The sequence below is a fragment of the Micropterus dolomieu genome, linkage group LG18, assembly GCF_021292245.1.
Source record: "Micropterus dolomieu isolate WLL.071019.BEF.003 ecotype Adirondacks linkage group LG18, ASM2129224v1, whole genome shotgun sequence".
Lineage (NCBI taxonomy): Eukaryota > Metazoa > Chordata > Actinopteri > Centrarchiformes > Centrarchidae > Micropterus > Micropterus dolomieu.
This window is the reverse complement of record NC_060167.1, coordinates 16,727,017-16,744,762: the sequence shown is the minus strand read 5'-3', so window position 1 is coordinate 16,744,762 and position 17,746 is coordinate 16,727,017. Positions and strand designations below refer to the sequence as shown.

The window sequence follows — 17,746 nt, the reverse complement described above, 5'->3', positions numbered from 1 at the left end:
ATGCAATAGTTGAGTTCACATATGGTACTCCAATGGAAACCCTCACCCCTTTACAACCAGTTCTACTCTACCTGATGTAACATTCCATGTCCATGGACTTGCTAGTCTCCAAGTTACAGGCTATTGCCAAACTGATAGGAAAATCATTTCAACTTGTCTTGCAAGAAGAGTTAGCAAAGCTTAACTTGACATCTGCAACTGCTGCAGAGAGTGTACTTTCAGATCATGAGATAGGCCAGTTGAGTGGTGCCCGCCCTGTAATCACTGCTCCCTCTCCAGTGTGCTTAGCCACATCGAAGGAAAACCTGACCAAAGGGCCACAATTAGTCAAATCACCAGTGACTACCAGTTCAAATACACGCTTAACTGCAAGTGATATGAACCCACCTGAGATACAGAAGGTTGTGGTGGAACATATTGTGAGGAATGAGGAAGCCCCACCTTACTACAATGCTATCTCTCTTCTCCAGGCCTTGTCTGGTAGATTACCCAGACCAAATAATGAGGCAGATAATGAGACTTGGAGGTCAAGTGTGAAGCTTCTTCCAACAGATCCAGCCCTGTCTGATTTAAATCAATCTCGTAAAATTGTGGACAGCTTACTACCCCCAGCCTCAGATTTTATCAAACACCTTGGCTCTCAAGCATTACCTTTTGCATACCTTCAGCATATGGAACGGGAGAAGATGGGGATGAACTCCACAGACTTCAAGTTGTGTTACACTCCGCCATGACGAGGGGAAATCTACTCATGAATTTGATAGGCATCTGTTAACGCAATTCTGTAGAGGCTGCTGGGATGATTCTTTACTTGCTGATCTCCAGCTTGAGCAAAAGATAAAATGCCCCCTTCCTTTGCAGAGCTGCTGCTCCTGCTATGTACAGAGGAAGACAAACATGTTAATGAGGCAATGCACAAGAAAAAGCACCTTGGTGTTCCCAAACCACCACTAGGTGACCCCAAACAGCGAGTATTTTCCCAGCTACAGAGTGCATGTGCTTGCTCATAGAACAAGGCTACAGCTGAAGGAGACAACTTGAAGAAGCAAATTGCTGAGCTACAGGCACCAGTTGCTCAATTCATAACACAAGACCAAAAGTAAAACATCTTCAAACACAAAAGCAACCTTTCAAACAAAGCACATCCGTTTTTCTTGCCCTTACCCACTTCAGAGCCACTTAACAGTCCTCGCCCATGGTATTGTTTTCGCTGCGGAGAGTATGGACACACAGCTCCCAAGTGCACTAACGAAGCAAACCCTACATTAGTAGCAAAAAAGACAAAGAAACTGCAACAGAAGCAGCAGCAATGGGAATCAGAGAATGCTTCTACTGACCCTCATTATTTAAACTGACTGCAACTCCCATTGTGGAACAAACAGGAGTTGAGTCAAATGATATATGTCCCCTAACATCTAAGCCAGACATAGAGACATGTTTGAAAGACCAGCGACGCAAGTTGCCATGCAAGGTTGGTTGGGACAAAATAGCATGCTCAAGTGTTAGTAGCAAGGAAAAGAGTTAATTGCCTTAGACACAGGATCTCAGGTTACGACAGTCCAATTGTCCTTTTATGAGAGCAATCTAAAAGAACAGCAGATTAGGCCATTAGATTATTTATTGGAGGCAGAAGGGGCAAATGGCCAAGAGGTCCCATATTTTGGATTTGTGGAGCTAGATATCACTTTCCCCAGAGAGTTTGTATGGCAGGAAGTTGAGATTCCAACACTGGCCCTTGTTGTTCCTAAAATGAGAGAGGAAGCTCAAGAGCAACTCCTCATTGTCACCAACATACTTGACATGTCGTATTCAGATCTGGTTCCTCATATTGATGATGTTAACCTGCTTGTGCAGTCCTTAAAGTCCTGGAGATCAGACACAAACAAGGGCAATGTGGCAACTTGGGTTCAGTGAAGCTATCAGGGAAGAACCCTGAAATAATTCTTGCTGGAAATACCGTTGCTTCGGAAGGGCTAGTCAACAAGTGGAAAAGTGGGCAGTTGTAGAGCAGCAGTCATCTCCCTCCTTGCCTGGCTTGTGTAACTGTTTAATCACCTTGCCTACAAAACGACTGGGAAATATGGCTGTCATAATCAGGAATGAGACGGAACATGATGTTGTAATCCCACAGCGGACAGTGATAGCAGAACTCCATGCCATTCAACAAGTGATGCCACACAAGTGTGATTCCCGCACAAGTGACCCTGAAGCAGACCAGCCCAAACCCAGACGAGATGTCAAGGTTGATTTTGGTGACGCTTCCTTGTCTGCTGAGTGGAAAGAAAAGATAACACAAAAACTAAACTCCATGCCTGAGGTGTTTGCCCACCATGACCTTGACTTTGGGCACACGGGTCAAGTTAAGCATCACATCAAGCTCCAAGATCAAACCCCTTTTAAGCAAAGAGCACGACCAATCCACCCTCAGGATGTTGATGCTGTAGGGAAACATCTGAGAGAGCTGCTTGATGCTGATGTCTCGTGAGTCAGTCTCCTTTTGCATCCCCCATTGTAGTTGTCCAGAAGCGCAGTAACTCTATCCGCCTCTGTATTGACTACCAAAAGCTCAACTCACAGACAATCAAGGATACATATGCGCTGCCCAACATGGAAGAGGACTTCTCCGTCTTATCTGGCTCCAAGTGGTTTTCAGTTTTAGACCTGAAGTCAGGCGATTATGAGATAGAGATGGAGGAAGCTGATAAAGAAGGAACAGCATTTGTGAGTCCTTTGGGTTTCTATCAGTTCAATAGAATGCTGCAAGGGTTGCCAATGCACCCAGCACATTCCAGCGGTTTATGGAGCGCTGTATGGGAGGCCTTAACTTGAAGGAGGTGCTGGTCTTCATTGATCTGATAATTTTATCTGACACCCCAGAAGAGCATGAGAGACGATTGATGCAGGTCCAAACTCTGGTCAGTACTACAATCCCAAAGCATTGTTTGGTGAACGGACTGTCTCTATACTACAGTTACAGATTGACTGAATTTCTAGTTATTTCTGAGCAAGCGGGAAGCTTCCGGTCTACAATATGAAGCCAATGCGGAAGTCCCTGAAACCTGCATTCTATTGAAAATCCAGCAGGGGGCGACTCTTCTGGTTGCAAAAAGAAGTCCGACTCCATTAGAAATAATGGGAAAATTACCCTACTTCTCTGCTGAATAATTACCCCAGTAAACACTTTCCTGATGAGTTTATGGTCTCGGTCGCTAGTTTCAAGTCTTCAATACAAAATGATGTTCATTTAGTAAATTATGGTGCCATTTATTTTAAAATAGACCACAAAGCAGAGTATGTTTCAGGGCGGGATTATCTATGATTGACAAGTCGACCTGTCAATCAGGCTAGAGCCGACTCGTACCCTCGGCACTGTGTAAATGTAACCAGCACCATTGAAAATGCTTATTAAGAGTTGGCTGTTCACTTTCTCTGGTGAGTACATTTACATTTAAGACTGTTGTTCACTAGACTAAGTTATCAGCCCTGTTAAAATGACAGTTAACGTGAGTTACAGTTGCACCTAGCTAGCTCCACACATGGCCGTTAGCTCCGCCGTATCGTCACTTCCGGGCGCTTCCTGGTGCCCTATCTGCCAAACTCGAGGCTTCAAAACAGCAGTCCACAAACCAACGGGTGACGTCACAATGACTAAGTGCATTTCTTATATACAGTATGTTTCTGAAGCATTAAAAGGTGTCTTAAATGTGCACTTGACGGCTATTAAAAGTCGATATTTTCCAAGAAGACTGAGGCTAATGCTGCATGTCCCAGGCAAACTTAATGATATGCTGGTGTAACCAACCCAGAGTTGTACAGCACGGTCCTGACTGAAACTGGCGACCTCAGGTAACAAGGAGGCTAAAAGCCATGGGCACTAGCGCTGGTCGCTACTGCGTCTCTAAAGGTGTCAGGGAGTGAGGTTTACTCAATGCACAGCATAACAGGCTACCATTCCATTGGCCTTGGACATCATGATAGGTACTACTGCAGGTAGAAAGCAAGTTAACCAGACATGCTAATAATTGACACTTCGCCAAGGCACCCCCCAAACAAGCAGCTGGCCAATCACAGCGCAGTATAGGACGCGCTCTAACTGAGGTCCTGCGCCCCATTGACTCATATGCAAAAGGAGTTGTTATCTAACTTTTTTGGCTGTATTTTTACAAGATATGGTCAAACGCTGTTCCTTGGGCACTTGTAATAATTGCAATCACTACCCAGAGAGGTTGAAAGGAGAAGTACGATTTATTCCCTTTCCGAAACCTACAACAAATCCAGAAAAATGTAACTTTAGGCTGTGGATTGTTCCTAATGTAATGATAGTTAGCTAACGCTTCCTAACTAACTACTGAATGTAACGTTATACAACCCTATTGTTTTTGCTTTATCGTGATTACAATAGTGAATCTACCCAGCTGTAAAGGAACTGTGTTGATCCTTAATATTGTTGTCCTTAGTCTCAATCGTCAGGTGATTCGGTGGTTCACTTTTACTCTGATCGGTAGGCTTTAACTTCTGTCTTTATTTGTTTCACATCAGTTTGACAGCCTGAATATAACCTTCAAATGTATAATGCAAACCTTTCTGTGCAGATATAGACAGTGGCAGCACAGTGATAAATCTGACAGGTCCGACAGGTTGTCGGACTTAGCAAGGGGGGTGTGGCTTAGCGAATGGTCAATTGCAGCTTACGTCAGAGTAGACAAACACTGTGTAATCCTTCCTTACAGTTTTGCTCTAGCGTTTTTGGCTTTGTCAAGGATAAAAATGCTGAATATCACACTTACTATAGTCCCATGCACAGCACTTATGTTTGTATGTATCTTTCTATTGCCATCTACTCTGATATAGTCTCTCTATCTAACTCAGACTCTTCCTCAATCCCCATTCATGTTGTCATGACACCCCATCCATGGACATTTTCTATTGCCCTGTTGCCTAGCGACCCGAGCCACCTGCCTTTTCCAGGCAAGGTCAAGGAGTCTGCTCCATGAGTGTGTCTGTCTGTCTGTATGAGTATATATAAATATATATATTAATGCTACACCTATCAGCCTTAAATCCTGATCTTTCAACCCCTTTGAGTTCTGACACTATTTACATGACCCTTGATCATCTAACAACAAGCATCATCTCTGCTATGACAATTGTAGCACCATATTAAGCAACAGTACTCCCACTAGAGTGGGATGAAAAAAATGCAGCCAAATGTGTACAATTATTGTATTTGAAATATCTTGTTTTTAGCCTTTTGACACAAGAGGTGTTATTTATCATTTAGCTTTTTTCTGCAAATCAAGCAGTTGTTTTGGGTACATGAAAGTGTTGTTAATACAACAGAGTACATAAAAAGTGAATGATGTTTTTAAAACAAAGGACTGATCCCCCATCACATTACAGTAACAACAACACCACCTGTCCCCCCTGGCAGCTACTCAGCTCCAGGTGGGTGTGAGGCAAGGGTATAAATTCATTCCCATGAGACTAGTCCTTTTAACCCCTCCTGCTTTACTTAGGTACCTTCTGTCTTTCATGGATAAGCTGACAAAAACAGTCACAGTTTTTGCACAGTGCAATTAGACAGATTCAACTGATCAGGTTAACATTATGCTGCCTTAAGATTCCATCAGGATATACCCAAATCATAATTTGAGGATACAAACAATATAAACAAGGAAGTAAATACAGGGAGAGCTGGGAATTGTTTTTGTTCAAAGATGTATTTTTATTTACAGTATTTCACATGCTTTATAGTCTAAGGTTAGGGTACTACAGCATCCTTGATGTGAAGCATCCCCCCAAAAAACACATTCAGTATCACCGAATCTGGGGTTCCAGTCATCTCCAGGCAAGGACAGTAGTTGCTTCTGCAACCTTTACACATGTGCCACACATGTGCCACCCATGTGCCACCCACAGCCAATGAGTGTCACAACTCCAGTTTTGATTTTCAATGCCTGCAGGTGGCACACATTACCTATTTATGAAGGAGGTAGATTATTTTTACCTGTTAAATCAATATTAGAAGGACATAGGGGGTCCAAACCTACCTGAGGGTCAGAGAGACGTGACATGTCTGGGTAGAGGTAGAACTTGATGCCGTCATATGCTCCTGGCAACGTCACTCCTCTAATCAGCAGGACCAACAACATGACGTAAGGAAATGTGGCTGTCACATACACAACCTGTAGGTATAAACGTACACAGGTTTGGAATATTAATTTATGCACAGATTAAAGAAAAGCACAGTTGACGGTGAGTCACTGTCAGAACGGATGATAAGATGTCCACCTATAAACTGGACTGAAAGAATCATAAGGGAAAAGTTTGTTATTTTATGCCATCCATCCAGATCAAAAATGACAAACCACTTCTCAGACATAGGTGAGAGGGCATGACAGTAATCTAACTACACGCATCCAGACATGAGGAGAAAGAAGAGTGGGAGGATAAGTGAAGAAGATGAAGACTAGGAACAGAACTGACATTCTTGCTGTTGCACACACACTATAAATACTGTATATCTATGTATGACTGTATTCATGATGTCAGAAATAAGCGGACTTCATAGGGCACCGGAACCACAGCTTTCATAGGTGCATTCTTCAAATTGTTTCTTTTATGTTTTCTGTCCAGTGTATCAGTATTTCTCACAGCATCTATCAATAGCATTTAACACCAGTCATATAGCATGATAGCCCAAGCTTAAAGCACTACATTTATAACATTTAAAATACTTTACACAAGTGCCAAACTGCAACCCGATTTATTAGTACTGGGGTAGGGTGTAAGGATAAGGATCTAAATATATACATCCGGTTGGGTATCATACACAGCTGCACTAGAACTCCCCAATAGTAAACATCACACATACTTTCAGTGCAGTAGCTAGCGCTTGCTATCAAACCAACACTCCCGTTTTTATTGAACTATTCAGGTTTTGTAGAATTGTGCTCGACATCTCAAGACTCTTAGAAACATCTTGAACAAAGACCCTGTCCTCTTGAAAGGCAGAGGCGGGAAACATACATCCCCTGGCTTGCTGGCATGCAGTCAAAGTCCAATTGAGGACAGAACAGAGCCAGGCCAGGAGACTGAAAAGAAAAGGCCCCTCTGGCCCCGTCTCTTAAACAGGAGAAGCCCAGAGGAGTGATGCTGGCAGTGTGGGAAAATGTGCTTCTCTTTGAAGCACGAACAGGAGTGCATGAGTACGCACACACACACACACACACACCCCTTCATTCATAACATTGAAATGGGTGTGCACATACTACAGACAGAGTGGACCATTCACACATACAAGCCTAAGCACACACTGATAAACGGATGCACACTCCAATTACCCATACACCCCTGGTCACATTACTGTACAACTGCAAGCAGCACTTTCATGAATGGAAACTCCTCTTTGGAGGGGGCAGACATTCAGTGTGGGGACAAGCGGGACTGGTTTAAAATACCAGCTAATTCTTGATTTTACCCCCAACCAATAAGAAATTGAAGACATTCTGTTTTACTGAACATCGTTCACCTTAAAAGTCCGAATTAAAAGTCATTTAAAAAAATTAATTCCTAAATACAGTAGTGTTTGAACAGTAAGGATCCATGAGACTTAATGAGATTTTCAACTCTAAGGTCTGTTAATCCTTGCTTGGCCTACACGGAAAGTGTGGGAAAAGTTGTCTCCTGCCCAGCAGATCCCTCCTTTAATTTGTCAAATAAAACTATCACACAACCTAAACCTTCTCTCCCTCTTTCTCTCCATCTCTCCGGAGATGAAAAGGACAATATTCAATCTCTCCATGAACTTTTGATGCTCCACATTCTCTGTCCAGCTCACTGCGGGTAAACAAATTTACTGGTCAAACTTGCCCCTGCCTCGCTGTAAATCTAACAGGAGGGCTTAAATGTGAGAATGGCTGGCAAACACGGCCAACAAAAAGCAAACAGCTTAGCAGAGTCGGAACTGAATGGGCTGTAGGGTCTGTGGAGAAGAATGTACCTCTCTTGCAACAAGCGCGCTGTGGTTAATTTCTCATAGCAGGAGAGAGAGGGAGGCAGCAGAGGCAGAGGCTGAGGATATACTCTGCATGCTCCTCATGAACGCTCTCCTTTCCTCCAGTGAATACAGGAATCAATCTTGGACCGGCTGCTAAAGCCCAGCCATGAAGAAGCCTTCTCCCCTCTTACTTCACAGCCAGACAAAAAGACACTTCAAGGAGATATAGGCATTGCCGCCTAGTGTTTTTTTTTTTTCTTCCCTCATGTAGTGTGAACCCATCAATTTTTACTCACACACCTTTTCTCTTTACTCTCTTTCTTCCCTCTACTTTTTTTTTAACTCAACCTCTTTCTCTCTATTCATTCTGGCTCATTGAATCTGAGAAGAGTTTCTTAAGGGCTGCTGAGCACCCAAAGCAAGCTGCAGAGCCCTCACTATCGTCCTCGAGGCTGCTAGAAAAACCTCAAAGAGGACATGAAAATGAAATGGGTGATTGGAGTAAAGGTAGAAGTAGGTAGTGCAGACACTCCTTTCATCCTCCATTTGCAGAGGGGAATGCATGGGGCTTCCTGCGAGGGAGTTGTTTTGAGGACAAGAAGGGAAAGTGCTATTATTATCGTGTAACTGTGTGTGTAAGACGGAAATTAAAAACTGGCAGCAACAGCACACATACTTAAATATGGCACTCGTTGTTTGGATTGCAAAAGTTCAACCACTCAGACTCACACACAATAGTAAACATGAATTACTCTGTCTCACCTTGCCAGTTGACTTGGGTCCCTTCCAGATGCAAAAGTAGCAGATGAACCAAGCCAGGGCAAGACACATGGCCAGTTCCCAGCGCATTCCCCCCATGTGCTCAATACCATCTGATATCTTCAGTACTCTGCGTCTGAATTGGTACAAAGAAAACAGATGATTACTGATTTACAATTTGGTGTGGTTCATACTCTTGCGTGACCTAACAAAAAGCTTTGATAAACACTGAGAAAAAGATGAAGCAGCTATGAATACAAAAAGTAGAACCTGTAAAGACAGTCAGGCTTCAAGCATTCAGTTGTTGTTCGTACTCAGTGATTAAATGCAATCTGTGTCAAATCAGTCACAACACAGAGGGGATGAAATGAAAAATATTTGCTTGAGGTTGCTCAATATAAAAAGTAATATAATTTTTTGCTGGTTAACCACAGTCCCAAGAAATCTCAGTTCATGCACTCTCCAACCCCACATAGTACAGTGGTGTGAAAAAGTGGTTGCCCCCTTCCTGATTTCTTTTTTTTTTGCATGTTTGTCACACTGAAATGTTTCAGATCAAACAAATTGAAATATTAGATATAAGATAACACAAGTAAAGCACAAAATGCAGTTTTTAAATCCAGACCTACATGGTCCTGTGTGAATGCCCCCTAAACCTAATAACTGGTTGGGCCAACGTTAGCAGCAACAACTGCAATTAAGCATTTGCGATAACTGGCAATGAGTCTTTTACAGCGCTGTGGAGGAATTGTTGTAATTCAGCCACATTGGAGGGTTTGAGCCTTAACCGCTTTTTTAGGGTCATGCCACAACATCTCAATCGGATTCAGGCCAGGACTTTGACAAGGCCACCCCAAAGTCTTCATTTAGTTTTTCTTAAGCCATTCAGAGGTGGACTTGCTAGTGTGTTTTGGATCATTGTCCTGCTGCAGAACCCAAGTGCGCTTCAGTTTGAGGTCATGAACAGATGGCGGGACATTCTCCTTCAGGATTTTATGGTAGACAGCAGAATTCATGGTTCCATTTACCACAGCAAGTCTTCCAGGTCCTGAAGCAGCAAAACAGCCCCAGACCATCACACTACCAGCACCATATTTTACTGTTGGTATGATGTTCCTTTTCTGAATGCTGCGTTAATTTTATGCCAGATGTAATGGGACACACATCTTCCAAAAAGGTCAACTTTTGTATCGTCAGTCCACATAGCATTTTCCTAAAAGTGTTGGGGATTTTCTGGCAAAACTGAGACGAGCCTTTATGTTTTTTCATCAGCAGTGGTTTTCGTCTTGGAACTCCGCCATGCAGGTAATTTTTGCCCAGTCTCTTTCTTTTGGTGGAGTCATGAACACTGACCTTAACTGAGGCAAGTGAAGCCTGCAGTTCTTTGGATGTTGTTGTAGGGTTCTTGGGGTAATTTTGGTCAGCCGGCGACTCCTGAGAAGGTTCACCAATGGTGTTTGCGCGATTTGTGGATAATGGTGAGTCCCAAAGCTTTAGAAATGGCTTCATAACCTTTTCCAGACTGATAAACCTCAATTACTCGGTGTCTTATTTATTACAGAATTACAATGGATCGCAGCATGATGTCTAGCTTTTGAGGATCTTTTGGTCTACGTCACTTTGTCAGGCAGGTCCTATTTAAGTGATCTCTTGACTGAGAACAGGTGCGGTAGTAATCAGGTCTGGGTGTGGCTAGAGAAATTGAACTCAGCTTTCCAAAGATGTGATTTAACCACAATTAATTTTTGTTTTAAGAGGGGAGGCAATCCCTTTTTCACACAGAGCCATGTAGGTTAGGATTTTTTTCCCCTTCATTTAAAAACTGCATTTTGTGTTTACTTGTGTTATCTTTGTCTAATACTTCAATTTGTTTGCTGATCTGAAAGATTTCAGCGTGACAAACAATAAGAAATCACTATTTCATACTGTTCCACATCTTTTATTGTGTTTTTTTGATTCTCCACTGCTGAACAGCACACTGAAATTCAGACATATCTCAGTCACTCAGGATGAGTGTATCCTATCACACAGTGCCAGTCCTAAATATGGCCATTCTGACCAAACCATGCATACACTTTCTGTCAGCGACTCAAAGAGTAACTTGACATTGATAGGACTAACCAGCAGTATATGATGACCCTATCCATCCTCCGTGAATCAGACGACAACTTCTTCCTTTCATCCTGATGGCTGATCCTCATCTTGCTGCTAACATTGACACTGGCAGAAGAGGATGCAACTATCCAGTAATAAGACTGTATGCAAGCAGCAATTGCAGTCTTGCACAACATGATGATGCCCTGGCAACAATCTTCCCACTCATGGCTCATTTCTGTCTTTAACCCAATGTAGTCAATGTGATAAAGGATCATGTCAGATTGGCTTAAGGATGAATTTAATGTTTAAACCACAAATGAGACAAGCATTACAGTAAGTTGAAAAAATGGTGGACACCACCAGAGCAGAATGTATCTGGGGAGTGAAGGTACCAGAGAAGGTACCAGATGTGCTCGGCCTGGCATAGCTGCTCGGAGCCTGACTTCTTACCTTACAAAAACACAGCTTTTATAACTTTAGTCACTAATTTTGGTGAAACTAGATCATATTTTATGGAGTTCCTAGATGGATAAGTAACCACTAAGTGCTGCTAACTGTAATGTTAGCTGCTTTCAGCTAGTTAGCTGTGCAACTAGCGGCTCAATTAGCTTAGCTGACTCTGCACGGACTGATAGAATACTGAGACAGACTCAGAGCAGATTATGAGCAGATGACTGTATTTGGACATTCCCCATCCAGCTGACATCAGTTGCAGAAAAGTTAAAAAAAACATTGGAAACCTTCAGATCAGTCTGCAGCCTGAGCGTTTTGCTCACAGGGATTACTTTTAAATATGTTTACCTCATTATTGAAACTTTGGCCATGTTTAGTGTGAACATCCGATACTGTAACACTATTACAGAAAATAAGGAAAAGGATGATAGGTCCTTTTTAATTCAACGCGTTTGTGGACCTCAGTTGCTCTGTGTGATCCGGATGGCGGAGTCCAAAACAAAAAGTATATTGAGCTGGATCTTGCTATTAAAATAGCTAATTCCAGCATGCTGCTCAGCAGTAGAGAGTTATCAAGCCAATAGAATCCATTTGAGAACTTGTAGTCCATTGCTGTGATAGTATAGGCCTATTACAAGACTACAATTAAATTGTTCTTTCCTGTGATACGCCCACAGGTGTAATGGTACAGGGCATGTTATCAGTGATTATGACATCATAGCTTGTTGGCAGTGGTGAATCAACAGTGCATTTCCTGTTTGTTGAAGAATAGCCAGGCCAAAAGCATTGATGGAGGATGAGATGAGCTGCCAAATCTTTGCCACTGAGTTCACCCCCGGAGCTCCTGACCAGCCATTGATCATCATGACATGTTCTTGGTGGCCGGCCACAGGCTAGGTCCAACACAGCCCCCCTGTCCCTCCCTGGTCAGCCAAAAGGGCAAGACGTGAACGCCAATGTGTAAATATACTTGTGTGCCGCATATTTCTACACTGTGTATGTTTTTGTTGTATGTATGTTATGTGAGTATGATAGAAAAAGTAAGTGTGCAAGTTTCTAAGGTAACAATATCTAGTAGTTTTTATGGGTTCAGTTTGGTTCAAGTTAAAGCTGTGCAAACAGAAGCCAGGTATCTTCTGCCTGCTCAAATAAATACCATGTAATCAACCTAAAGAGTTTTTGCATTAAAAAAGAAAGATGTCTAATTTTCCTTTACTCATTTATAAATTCAATTTAAAAATTACACATTAGTGCATGCTTTAGGTAAAGAGACTCCTAGAGGATGAGGACACTTCCTACAATTCCTGCATGCAGCATTATGTTTCTGATAGTATCTTTAGTCTTTCTGTCTTAGTTCATTAAAAAGACTTTGGCCAGACACATCGCTCCTTTAGTTATGTACGGGTAATATTATTGCACATATGTAAAATAAAATAAAATATGAATCACAAATGTACAAATGTGTTTGTTTGTTTCTTTTCATCAAACTTTCTTTCATAAGCTAAGTGTGAAGATGAATATTATGTTGGAACACCAACACAAAGATCCATACAGATGGCAAAATACAGCTTATTAACTCCTCTGATGTTTGTTTATGCTGTATTTACAGTACAAAACATGAAAGTGTGTCTTGGCATAGATTAAACAAAGCCTGGTCGGTCGCTATTTTTGCCAACAGCATGGTGGTTGGCTCTTTGGCCATTTCCTTTGGGCATGTCTGCCTCCGGGGTTAGGTTTATGTTGCTGGCTCTGATCTGTTGTTTTCAATAGTGTTACATATATCATGTCATTTAAATTTTAGTTAGACACAACAATATGGATCACGGTTTTGAATGAACTATTTGACTGCAATATATAGTTAAATAAAAAAGGGATTTGACCCAGCAGCATAAACATAGCCATTGGCAGTGAGACAGGAAGTGTGGTCAGCATTACACACTGACAAGGCCTGATCCGCTGCCACACACATGGCTCTAGCTGGGAGACAGCTGGCCTACCAGGGCCTGTTGACACACAAATATGAAAAGGGCTGACTAATTATTGGGGGAAAGGTTAGGGGGGGGTCAGTGAAAGAGTCTGGAGCTGTCCAAAGCTCAGATTTTCAGATTACGGTAGATAATGACATTAAAGGAGGACCTGAGACATTGTAGACTGCCTAAACTGACAAAGCATCTCCTCATGCTATGACATATATAGTGTGATACAATTAATACTTTATGCCCACAGAGATGAAAGCCAGAATCATAGGATACTGTCCAATGGGATTTTGCACACAGAAACAGGGTGAGAAGTCTGATATAAGAACGTATGAGCACAACAGAAATAAAAAATTTACTCACTCCCAGAACTCAATGACTGGAGAAGTTGCATTTGGGTTTGTAATGTTGGTGGCATTTTCTCCATAGAAGTCAACACAGTTCTCTGTGGATAAACAATGACGTGATATTATTTTGGAGAGTATACTGCAGGTATAGGTGTAGCTATGGCATTGCACATTAAATTGTTTTTTCTATTTTCTTTTGTCTAGAAACAGATGTGGATGATTATTTCTGCTTGCAAGACGAATTTCCTCTATCCAAGGTTTCCTCCTCCTACCTGTATTCCAGTAGTGCCCACAGGCAGCCCACGGCAGCTCAGTGGTGAAGCAATTGAAGAGGTAGAAGATGGCCCAGGCAAGGATCACTACATAGTACACGTTTAGATGAGCTTCAATCACCTGCGTTGCATAACCAATACCTGAAAAGGCAAAGATAGACATAAAGAAAACGTAAAGGCTGCAGGTGAATGGCTAGATTTGCAACATGCAAGTATTCACAGCTCCAGTGACCAGTGTCAAAAAGACACCTGTAGAAGTCCATTATATATATGTATATGACAAATCAAGTGACTTAAGATCATTATGGGAAAATACATTTACATTAAATAATTTATTGTACATGTGCAAGAATCGAGTTTCAGCGGCCGAACTGCATTATCCCTCTATTTTTCATGTTCTATTTAATTATTACAATTGTAATTAGCACACAATTATTACAATTATAGAATTAGCACGCCCTAGTAACCAATATGAAGCGAATGTTTTCTCACCCTCAAACAGCGGGCAGACTTTCCTCCAGCAGGTGATACCTCCCTCACTGGTGAACTGACCCAGGGCAGTCTCCAGGAAAAACACAGGGATACCACAGCACACGAAGAAGATGACATATGGGACGAAGAATGCACCTTTATGCACACAAAACATAAACATATACAGGGCATGAATACAACTCGATTAATACTAAATTAAAAAGTCTGACAGCATAATAGTTCTAAATGTACCTTCAACCAAAAACCAAAACTTACCTCTTAATTGCTACTTTAAAGGAGTAGGAGCAATTCACAAAATTCAGAAAGCGCTCACTAAGACACCACATTCATACTGCATGATGACCTTTTCATACTGTGCTATCTAATGGTTCCTAATGAGTGATCCCACCTCTTCTATGGACATGATTGTGCATAATGGATGAAATAATACAGAACATCACATTTTAATACCTCAAAAATACAAAGTGGCCTCCTCCTTTGGTGCTGTAGAAGATAAGATAACTTGTCTCACCTCTTTTACTCAGGAATGTGTCTTTTACATTTTAATAATCATAGCACGTGTCTAATCAAATACACTTTATTTTTGTGTTTCTTTTCTAACCTTGCCTTAATCATCATTACCTGCCTTACCTCCTCCTTCCTGCAAAGGATAATGTCTTATGTCCAATTTTCTAACACATAAAACATTTCCTACCGCCTTCATTATTTGGTTTATGTCCCTGCTCCCAGCACAGATAAGGGAAACTTCCTTACCTCCTCCATTCTTGTAGCAGAGGTAAGGAAACCTCCAGACGTTGCCCAGCCCGATGATCTCTCCAGCCACAGACAGGACAAACTCGATCTTGTTGTTCCACTGGCCCCTCTCATACCCCCCATTATCTAGGCTGGAGCTGGACCCTTCCGGGTCTCTGCCATCCTCTGGTTTACCGTTTATAACGGGCCCGCTCTTCTCAGCTGTCATGACGCTCCAGCAGCCCGCTGTGAGAGAGAAAAAAACACATGGACAGAATATTTTAAAAAAGGTGACCTTATAACCAAAACTTGGATGGATTCAGTGACTTTTTCTGAAATTTGTATCTTTCCTGGAGCATCTGAATGGGACTGCCCCATCAATACAAAACCACGCCCATCTAATAGTCCACACTTATGTATGTGAAGGTTCAAATCAAGTGAAAGCATTCTAATTAATTTTCACTTATTATGTAACTGCATGGCCCTTTAATCAGCCATAACTCTAAATAAAAAACAGGCAGTGTGGAATTAAGAGTGATAGCCATTAACTATTAATGCAATTTAAATCAACATCACAAATGGAAAGTAGTGGTAGAATAGACATTGTACATTAATGTTGTGGGAGGTTGCTTGTGTGTGGGCAGAAAAACAACAGGCTTTCAGTAAATTGCAACTAAACCACTAACTTCTGTGAAGCTGGCTAACTCTTCCACACTGTGATACCATTGTAATACAGCATTTAGCATTAAAATAACTCCATAATCTGTTGAAATACAGTTACACCTTGCGTGAAATTAAAACAACATAATCATCAGTATCTCCTCACTGTAAGTAAGTTAGCAGCCTGATAAAGAGTTAGAATCACTCAATCAAGGACAACAGCAGAAAAGCAGTCAATACAAAAAAAAGGTGGAGGTAGGCCTGTAAGTATGAAACATTGATCGTGCAAATAGAAGTCAAAGACATGTAACACTGGATCTCTCTACTCACCAGTCTCTTATTTAACAGTGGCAAACCTCCTTTTGGCTCCCGCGATGATGCGCACTAACAATGCCTTTACAAAACACAGGATGGTTGACACTGGGTGAAAAAAAGGAGAGAGGGGGCAAAAAAAGAAGAACACGCTGGATCCGCGTTGAGTAAAGTGGTTTTGTTAAGTTTCTCGTCTATATAAAGGAAGATCTCAGACGTGAGAGTGACGGTAGATCTTGCACCAGACGATGGAGAGCCTGCGACTGCGCTGCCGCTCTCCAAGTGGTCTACTCTCAAGCGCCACTACTTGGATACAAGCCATGTGGTAACCAGTCTAGGTCTCACATCACCGTTACCACGGCGCAAAGAGAGCAGGGTGACACAGGGAGACGGGCGAAACACGAGAAAAAAGTTAGGCTGATTCAAGTTTAAGCATGAGCTGTGGAGTTTTTTCAAAAATGACAGTCAATAATATTATTACGCTCTTATTACAGCTGCTCCATTGGCTTAAATATATCTAAAGTCATGGGTGGGGTGTGGCACACACCAACAACCATTGCAGTGATTTGTTGCCCACATAAAGCCCATTGTTTTCTTTTGCCTTCCATTTGAGTTCCTGGAATTTGAGGGTTTTTTTTTCACATCTTACTTTTGTTTTTCGTTTAATATCACTATTTAGATTTAGACTTTTTTAAGCATGTAGGTAATATGTTTTGAATTGCAGAAAAGGCATGCACTTGTGTGCCCTAGTGGTCATTACTGATTCAGCTTCAAAATAAAGGACTGAGTTACATTTCTTGAAATATTGTAAAACTTGTAGTTCAATAACTATCTTTGAAAACTTTGTCACACTTATTTTCTGGGAGTATTGTTTCCGCATTTACTGTGGGAACTCTGTATGAAAGCGGTTGTGTTTCGGCCACTGAAAACAATATATTACCCCTTTAACTTATCACAGATTTATCAGTATCAGGATAACATATCTTATATGCATCAACTGCAGTCCAGTAATGCCAAAATTATGATAATTCTGAGGTACATTTCTAAACACGTGACGTTGTCCACTGGTGATCACTGATAAAGATTTTTTTTCCAACTGTGAAATTTCTCACATTTTTTGGAAAAAAAGGTCTTTAATAGGCAAGGAACCTCTGTATAAAAATAGTTTACATTCCTGTTTTGTTGAACAAATTATGTAGTTTTATTTTTTTCCTCTCACAAATAGTAAAGTATCATCCTAAAACATCTATCAGTCTGGCTTACTAGCCTGCATGAAATTGGACATGACCACACAGAAATTATGTTAAAAATCTTCCACACACAATTAAAGGCTAAATGCTTTCATTCAAGTCTCAGTCTTCAAAGAGCCAGTGACCCCGTTTGATTTATGAATTGATGTCAACAGGCTGGTTCCCTTTGTCAAAGCAGTTGCTCCTTGGGCTTTGCCCGCAGCATACCAACTCGCACCTCTTTGTCCCCTCTCGAAGTCACTCTGCACCCAAACACACATATATGAATGGATTTCCTCATTTAAAAAAATTGGAATATTGCTGTCACTAGCTAATGATGAATGATTAGCCCATCATAAAGTCCTAATAACCCATGCTGCTTGAAGAACAATTATTCCTTATGGGACTTTAAAAAAGG

General features: G+C 41.5%; 1 protein-coding gene across 1 annotated transcript in view; it reads right to left on the bottom strand.

Annotated features, from left to right (window-relative positions):
• slc6a11b (solute carrier family 6 member 11b) overlaps positions 1-16,236 on the bottom strand; it is a 32,088-nt gene extending 15,852 nt beyond the window's left edge. Inside the window, exons 1-7 of the mRNA XM_046076006.1 lie at positions 16,118-16,236; positions 15,149-15,373; positions 14,396-14,530; positions 13,904-14,044; positions 13,648-13,729; positions 8,762-8,894; positions 6,051-6,185 (exon numbers count right to left, since the gene is read on the bottom strand). Coding sequence (XP_045931962.1) covers positions 6,051-6,185; positions 8,762-8,894; positions 13,648-13,729; positions 13,904-14,044; positions 14,396-14,530; positions 15,149-15,356 — 834 coding nt within the window. The 5' untranslated portion in view covers positions 15,357-15,373; positions 16,118-16,236. The remainder of the gene's footprint in view (positions 1-6,050; positions 6,186-8,761; positions 8,895-13,647; positions 13,730-13,903; positions 14,045-14,395; positions 14,531-15,148; positions 15,374-16,117) is intronic.
• Positions 16,237-17,746: the final 1,510 nt, after the last annotated feature.